This window comes from Nanorana parkeri, unplaced genomic scaffold (genome assembly GCF_000935625.1).
Source record: "Nanorana parkeri isolate BGI_ZX_2015 unplaced genomic scaffold, ASM93562v1 scaffold465, whole genome shotgun sequence".
Lineage (NCBI taxonomy): Eukaryota > Metazoa > Chordata > Amphibia > Anura > Dicroglossidae > Nanorana > Nanorana parkeri.
Window position 1 is genome coordinate 334,180 of NW_017306733.1, and position 8,428 is coordinate 342,607.

Sequence of the window (8,428 nt, forward strand, 5' to 3'; positions counted from 1 at the left end):
AAAATTTGCAGCCAAAGAGAAGTGATCTGTGCAGAGACAAGAGTCACTAGCACTCATTGAAGATCACAGAAGAACGTTCCTTTATTCTTCAGAAAGTCACATGGAACAAATGTTGAAAAGGTTTGGGGACTTGCAGGGTCCCTTCCTCAAGGTGATACAATGGACAGTTCCAACGCCTAGATGTTTCCATCAATGCTTTGTAGCAAACCCCAAGGCAGGTTATCCCCATCAGTCTTCAATTCACTACACATTATCAGCTTTATATGACAGCTCCTCAATACCCTGGAACTCTCCAGATGTCACTTTAACACTGTCACGTACCTTAGTGGCGACCGACCGTTGAGGAGGCTTCCCTTGCAGCTCTTGTCCCTCGACCGTTGAGGATGGGAACAGAGGAGGAGTGACAGCGAGCTGCACGAGTGCCAAGGATGTAGCAGACACTTGTGCCAAGTAGAAAGTCCAGGATCTGGAACGGAGGCAGGTCAGGCAGAGCCGAGGTCAAGCCGGGTGGGCAGCAGGGTGTTTGAAGCAGAAGACAGGAGCGAGATCCAACAGAAGCCAAGGGTCAAATCCAGCCGAGCAGCGAAGTACAAAACAGGAGACAGAAGGAAGTCCAATGAACAGCCCGAGGTCAGGAGGCGGGGCAGCAATCGAGAATGGTCAGAGGCAATCCGGGTCAAACACAGGAAGTCAGTAAACAAGGCAGGATCAAGGAACACGGGGAACTAGTTAAAGATCATCCAGCAACTAAGGATATGACAGGCTGGTTTATATAGGCCAATCCATTAGCAGCAGACGTGTCATTTCCTGTGCGCCTTACATGCACACGGTTTTTTGTGCCGAAGTTCGTTGTGCACGCATGCGTACTGACGCCCGTTTTCTAGTTACTCGGAAAATGGGGCCAGGCGCATGCGTAGAGGTGCTTGGTGCCTTACAACTACAAATTGAAAATCTTATGAATAAAATGAACATTTATCTCTAAGATCTTTTATTCTATAATTGGAAGACACAAGATACATTACTGCTGCCACAATGCAATCAGTCCAGAGTTTACTGGAGGCACCTCTGATGGCCATTCTGAAGCTGGCCATACACTGGAAGCATTTCAAACTTTCATATAAAAAATCTGGTCAGAACATTTGATTTTAACATTTGATTCTGGAAATGAATGGAGTTTCTCAATCGAAAACCTCTTTCACTGTTCATTCGAGGAAAATATTTCCATCCTGCTCCTTCAGTTTTTCATCACTTGGTCATGAATTTGACCCCATTAAAGGAGAATTATGAGGGGAGTGCTTTGCACTCAGCCTCATAGTTCTTGCCGACCTCTGACAATGAAACTGTCACAGGTCGGCTCAGTAGATCGGGAGGTGAGCGGACACATACCGGCGTTCGCTCACTTCTCGATCCTGTCACGGCGATTTGCCGTGACAGGGGAGTGGCTGGATTCCCCCCTCCCCGCTCCGATCCGCCAGCGCTGACTGGCGGAACGGACGGGGGCGGGTACAGCTGGCTCTGCCTCTAGATAGGCAGAGCCAGCTGTCACTCATGCAGCTGGGTGGATCTCGAAAGTAATGTCAGGATCCGTTCCGGCTGCGGCGTCTCAGTATACTGCGAGCTGCAGCTCCCTATATACTGAGCTTCGGATGACGGGAGGATGCTAGTTTGTGTCCTCCCGTGACCCTTAGCAGAACTATGGGGAAAAACACTGACCCCATAGTTCTCCTTTAAAAAAACATATCCATTAGATCTCTTCAATACGTGCACATTTTCCATTCTTTATCCCAAACATTTCTAGTTCAAACAAACACCTGTGGATCTGCCAGAAATCCAATGTGCTTCTAATTTCCTGTTTTGGATTAATAACACAGAGCCCCTGCTGCACTGAAATCTCAAGCAGCAATGTCAGCTCTGCCTGCTGGACTACAGAACTCAGCCTATTCCCACCCCTCTCTGTCCCTCTCCACATGCATATATTGAATTTTGTATACAGCAAAACCCAAACACTGAGTGTAGAGAAAGGGATCATGGGAGATGTAGTTCTGGGAGCATGCCTGTGTCACTAGTATGTAACTGAGGTCCCAGGATTTCAGATGCCTGGTGATGACATCATAAGAAAAGCTTTAGGTTAAAACTTTGGGTAATGCTTAGACATACTCTTTAAATCAGGGGTAGCCAAACTCCGGCCCTCCAGCTGTGGTGGAACTACAAATCCCATGAGGCATTGCAAGATTCTCACAGCCAGAGAAAGACTCCTTGTTTCCCACGTGTCTGTCCGTGTGCACGCTGCTGGCCGCGTGCATTGCCTTACCTTGCGTCCTTCCTCATCTCCTGGCCGAAGATCTGTACTGCGCATGCGCCCGCCCCATGATCCTTCACGGCCGCTCTAGAATCTTCAGACGGGAGCGCGCGGCAAAGACACAGGTTAGTTTTGACCTGTTTGGTAACTTTTTTTTATTTTTTTAATGTTTTTGTATCAATCTTCTGCTTGCTAGCACTGGATATATGCAAAAAACCCCTGAAGGTTTAATTGTACTGTAATGCTTTGAGCAACTGTCTTGGAACAAGCATGCAGATAAGGAAGTCTGATTCAAGGAATCCCCCCGCTGTTTCTATTAGATTCCGACAGTGGCCGCCGGCAGAATACCCGAACGGTTGAGCTCACTGGCTGCAAGTTCCTTTTGGCTGAGAATTTCCAACCCGCTCCTTCGCTCTGCTGATTGAGGGATGCTGGTCGGAAAGGCTGCTGACAGCGGCACCCGCTGTGCAAATTTTGGTCGGTTCATCAGGAACCAGCAGAAATGAGTTCCGTGTAATAAACAATCAACATTTTCAGAAGAGGCTGTTACTGGCTTCCCCATTATTTATCTTCTGTCAGGTCACTCTTCACCTCTATGCGGTCTGGTTGTTGGGAATATGACTGCTGCCAATAGATCCGCTTCCGGGAACAGCTATCCCCAGTTGTGACGCATCCCCTTTATTGAAGAGACATTAAAAATGCTTTTCTTAGAGGTTATTGTGTTGACTGTAAATAAAACCATACATTTGCCATTCATTCCACAGCTGTGCACATCTGTACTCACAGCTGGCAGACAGTTATTGGGGAGATCTGCAGTTTCTTAAGCTGTTGTCCTCAATGTTCACTGTCTCCAGGGTGCCGGGAGGAAGTGGAACTTTGCGCAGCTAACCTCTAGTATCTGGCTCAGGCCTACTTAGCTCTGGGAAGCACAGTACAATGTAGTGTGATGTTTGGGGATATTAGCACATACGGTGAGCGCTTAAGAATGCAGTCTACTCGCAATATCTTCGGTTTAAGGGCTCGGTAGCCCACTTTTATTCAAAACAAAGTCCATATATCCATCTTGGATACCCTCGCAGGGGTTGTTCAACATAACATTCTTGCAAGGCTTCAAAACAACACAATAGCCGCCTCCTGGCTTCCACTTTAAACAGTAGCACTTCTGACCCACTGGTCCTCTTTGAAGTGCTGACCCACGCTGATACTGGTGGCCCCCTCAGGCTCACGGCTCTTCTTGCCTCACCAGTTCTCTCCCAGCCTCCCTGGCTGTCCTAGTGTGCCTCCAGCACACTCGCTACCTGACTCCTCTCTGACTTCTGGGGGTGTTCTCCTGACACCTGAACACGGTCTGTTCCTCTTTCCCAGCAGGAGCTAATTCCCCCTAGCCAGCATCCTTTTCTTAATGGCTGTGCACACCTGTGCAATTATCGAGTGCTGGCCACTGCTAAAGCCTGGACCCAGGACTAGGGATCTCATCTTTCCTCCAGAATCACCTTGAAACCTCCCAGTTCCAGGATCCCAAGCAGAATCCAGACAATCCCTTGCTTCCTGAAACGTCTCAGCCCATCTGGCTGAAAGTCCCAGGTGATCATCACATCCAATTCTACAGTGGGATTGCCACACAATACCACAGTAGGAAGACACATTTAAAGTATTAGGCTGCTTCAGCGATATCCCATCACGTTCCACACTGACATTTCCTAATGTGCAGCTTGAATGGGTGCTGAAATGGCCAACGGGTGGCGCTGTAGGACTAAAGGAGATAATGATGTCACCGGCACACAAAGGTCCACTTCATCAATCCGTCTTTGGTTGACTTTTAAATAAACAGGGTGTCACAAGCAAATGCAACGTTTCAGAACCACATGCGGTCCCTTCATCAGGCAAGAGGTGACATTGTTTTGCCCGATGAAGGGGACGGCATGTGGTTCTGAAATGTTGCATTTGCTTGTGACACCCTGTTTATTTAAACATCAATAAAAGACGGATTGATGAAGTGGACATTGGTGTGCTGGTGGCCTCATTATTTCCTTTAATACCTCTTTTGTTTGTGGTGAGCGCACCATTCATAATCAGATAATCAGTTCTGAGAATTGGGTTAGCAGTAGGGATGCACCGATACCGATACTAGTATCAGTCCCGATGCCGAGTATTTGGGCGAGTACTCATACATGCACAAATGCTCCGATACCTAGCCCGATACTTGAACTTCCAGAACCATGAAGCCCGGGCAGTGAGTCATTACACGCTGCCCGGCTTTCTGGTTAGCCGGGAAGCTGGCCAATCAGGAAGCCGGGTGTTGTGTAATGATGCAGAACCCGGCTTTCTGATTGGCTGGGAAGTCGGCCTCGTCACCTCGTGATGAGGGAGCACAGAGCCGGCTTCCCGGCCAATCAGGAAGCCGGGCGCTATGTCATTACATGCTACCTAGCTTCCTTAATGGGACTTCCGGTATCGGTAAGTACCGGAAAAAATATCGGTACTCGATACCGAAAAACCGGTAACGGTGCATCCCTAGTTAGGAGTGCCTATTAAGAGTGGTGACGTAGCTCAATAATTGCTATCAAATGTTTGTCGATTAAGAATAGCCAACACATTTCAGAAGAAACAGCCTCACCCTTCTTCACGATTCAAACCCTGAAGAAGGAGAAAGTTGTTTCCCCCGGAAGCCGTTGTTTTTTGTTAATCGTTAAACATTTTTCCAATCATGGAGCTACCTGACCATTCTTACTAGGCACTCCTAACCCCACGCTCAAAAAGGATGGTCTGTCACCGCAGTTACCAGCAGCTGACAATGAATCACCTCTATATGCTGCCCACCTCAAGCCATTTCCTGAATGGGTGTAATACCTGCCTGTCCTGTGCAGTGTTGTCAGAGATGAAATAACATTGAATTGGAATGGCAAGTGGGAAGCCCCGCAGGCACAGCGATGTAACTCCCGAAGAAAGAAAAATAGTATAAACTCCAACATACATTCTCATTTTAAAAGCTTAAAGGAGAACTATGAGATGAGTGATTTTCACTCACCTCATAGTTCTAGCCGACCTGTGACAATGAGACTGTCACAGGTCGGCTCAGTAGATCGGGAGGTGAGCGAACACATACCAGGTTCGCTCGCCTCTCGATCCTGTCACGGCTCTCTGCCGTGGCAGGGGGAGGGGCTGGATTCCCCTCTCCCGCTCCGATCTGCCAGCGCTGACTGGCGGAACGGACGGGGGAGGGGGCGGGTACAGCTGGCTCTGCCTCTAGATAGGCAGAGCCAGCTGTCACTCACGCAGCAGGGCGGATCCCGTCAGCTAAGTCGTGATCCGCTCCGGCGGCGGCGTCTCAGTATACCGCGAGCTGTAGCTCGCGGTATACTGAGCTTAGGGTAACGGGAGGACGCTAGTTTGTGTCCTCCCGTTACCCTAAGGAGAACTATGGGGAAAAACACTGACCCCATAGTTCTCCTTTAAAGTTTGTTGCATTGGCTTAGATTTGGGTGGGTGCCTTTTATCTGCCCATCGTTGCTAGAAATGGTCAGTGGTATCTTAAAGTGCATGTCATGGCAAATTACAAAAATAAACACCCAAAACCTATTCAGTATGTCTCTGCAATACATACACAATTCCCCATGTTTGTCTCTTTACAAATGCTGCAAGCAAAGGGAAATACCTGTTGATCAGAAATTCTTAAAATGCCCCAAAATTAAAAATCCCCAATAGATATAACTCAGCACAATTGCATCCACGCCAGATCAACCTTCCAAATATTATCATTATTACACAGGATTTATATAGCGCCAACAGTTTGCGCATCGCTTTACAATATAAGGAAGACAATACAATCACAATACAATTCAAGACAAGATGGTAAGGAGGGCCCCGCCCCTGAGGGCTTACAATCTAAAGGGAGGGGCCAGTGATACATGAGGAGGTAGCTGTGTGGGGGATGAATTGTATAAGAATGTGATGGTTGAGCGGTTAGGTTGAGGTGGGATAGGCTTCCCTGAAGAGATGAGTCTTAAGGGATCGCCTAAAGGCAGTCCAGGTGGGAGATAGACGGACAGGTTGAGGTAGAGAGTTCAAGAGGATGGGAGAGACTCTAGTGAAGTCCTGGAGGCGAGTATGGGAGGAGTTGATGAGGGAGCAGGAAAGCAGAAGGTCTTTTGAAGAGTCAAATATACAGAGTCCAAGGTCCACAATATCGTGAACAATATCTGATCATAGGCGACGTTTTCACAACTAAATACACAAAGTCTAAAACTAAATCTGAAATGACATTTTATGCGGCGGGGATGGGCACAGTCCGTTTAGAACTCACAATTACATTATGTGCATTTGCTTGTTTCTCTTCCAGATGGTGTACAAAATACAGTTTCGTCTTCCAGTGACCTGCAGCAAACGCCGCCTCAGGCGCTGCATTATGCCCTGGCGAATGCCCAGCAGGTGCAGATCCACCAGATCGGGGAAGATGGCCAAGTCCAGGTGGTGAGTAGTCGCATTATATCTTGTTTCTGTAATAGCGAGTGGACCTTGTTGTGCATGAGACATCGTCCTTCCTCTGATGGAGGCCTACCTAGAAGCACAGAGCAGCCGGCACTCCTGCTTAAAAGGACTCTGTATTGAATCAAAGCACCGGAATGATTAGACTCGTCTGAGTGTACACTCTGTATTGAATCAGGCCAGGCGGCAGATATAAGTACGGAACCTTATATCCGAATTCTTGATCAGGTCCACAACAAAAGATGGTTTGATATTGAGGATAATCCACTGAGAAACTGTATCATGCTCAGTACAGGTCTCTGTGTTGACCCACAGACTTGCACTGAGAGACGGGAACAGTAGAACAGCAATACAAAGCAGGAAGATGGATCTGCTTATGTAATGAGCAATTATGGCTGACCCCAAATACACAGAGAATTGCAATGTAAATATTTCAAACAAGTTTTTTTTCAAGCATTAGTAGAAATTGGGTGACTTGCATTTACCCAATTGTAGTAACATATACACTGAGTGGCCAGATTATTATGACCACCCCATCAGTACTTGGTTGGGCCACAAGATGACTCCAGCAAGCTTATGTATTATCACAGTGTTCAGTTATATACTCCTAAAAATTAGTGGAAGCATTTTACAGAGAACACAGAACCAGTCATATTACTTCCTAAAAAAGCTTATAAATTTATAAGGGATGAGCTCCTCTGAACCAGGAAATGCCACGGGCATTTCCCCCAATCAGCTGCAGGCCGGGCATTTCCTGCCCCGCAGCCGTATGTAAACAAAGGGGGCAGGATGCTCGTGCTGAATTTACCTTATATGGCCACATGTGTCATTTACCAAATATAGGCATGTAGCCGTATAAAGTCAATGACATCACTGCATCCCGTCCCATTGCTTATGTCACACTGTGGGCGGTGAAATACCCCACCAGCAGCTGATTGGGCTCCACAGAGGTAGCTTCCTTTCCTGTTCAGAATTAAAAAAAAAACAAATCCTGTTTTCACCTTTTTTTCCATCCATTATTACATCTCAGTGCTGCTGATCTCCTGCAGCCGGTCTACCTACATACAGACAGGACATTTCTCAGGGTAGGTTACCAATGGTGAAACCAGTGGATCCCGCCTGATCAATGTGAATTGAAATAACCACTAGCAGTCTCCATCGGAAGCATGTGTGACAGGATGACAACGTAGGGGTACAATTAGGAGACAGGGAAAGAGCATTGTCATCCTTTAACAGGAAGTGCCTGAATAAGTACCTTCATGGCGGGATCACCAAGCTGAGGTTTTTTTTTGGAAACAAATTGATAATGACTTTTTAATGGCATCATTGAAGATGTGCCTGCACAGGCTGCTCCTCGGCTGTCTGTATTCACGTCAACGGTGCAGACTCCTCTTCTGGACCCTGCCAGTGGATTGCCAATAGGGAGTGCCCAAATAAAGCAAGCAGTGACGTGAACACCCATAGAAGGACTCAGCCTTCTGCAAAGAGAAGACTTTGCACTGGAGCATCACATGATTTTGGCTTTAGGTGAGTAAAAAGGGCATTTAGATAGAGGAACGACAAAGACTGCCGATCTCTATTCTGTACTCTGCTTTAAAACAAATCTGAGCGCTATCTTTTGAACTCAGACTAACCCCTGCAGAG

At 47.2% G+C, this 8,428-nt stretch overlaps 1 protein-coding gene across 1 annotated transcript in view; it reads left to right on the plus strand.

Annotated features, from left to right (window-relative positions):
- BANP (BTG3 associated nuclear protein) overlaps positions 1–8,428 on the plus strand; it is a 331,188-nt gene that overhangs the window by 202,830 nt on the left and 119,930 nt on the right. Inside the window, exon 9 of the mRNA XM_018560558.1 lies at positions 6,639–6,769. Within this exon, the coding sequence (XP_018416060.1) occupies positions 6,639–6,769 (131 nt within the window). The remainder of the gene's footprint in view (positions 1–6,638; positions 6,770–8,428) is intronic.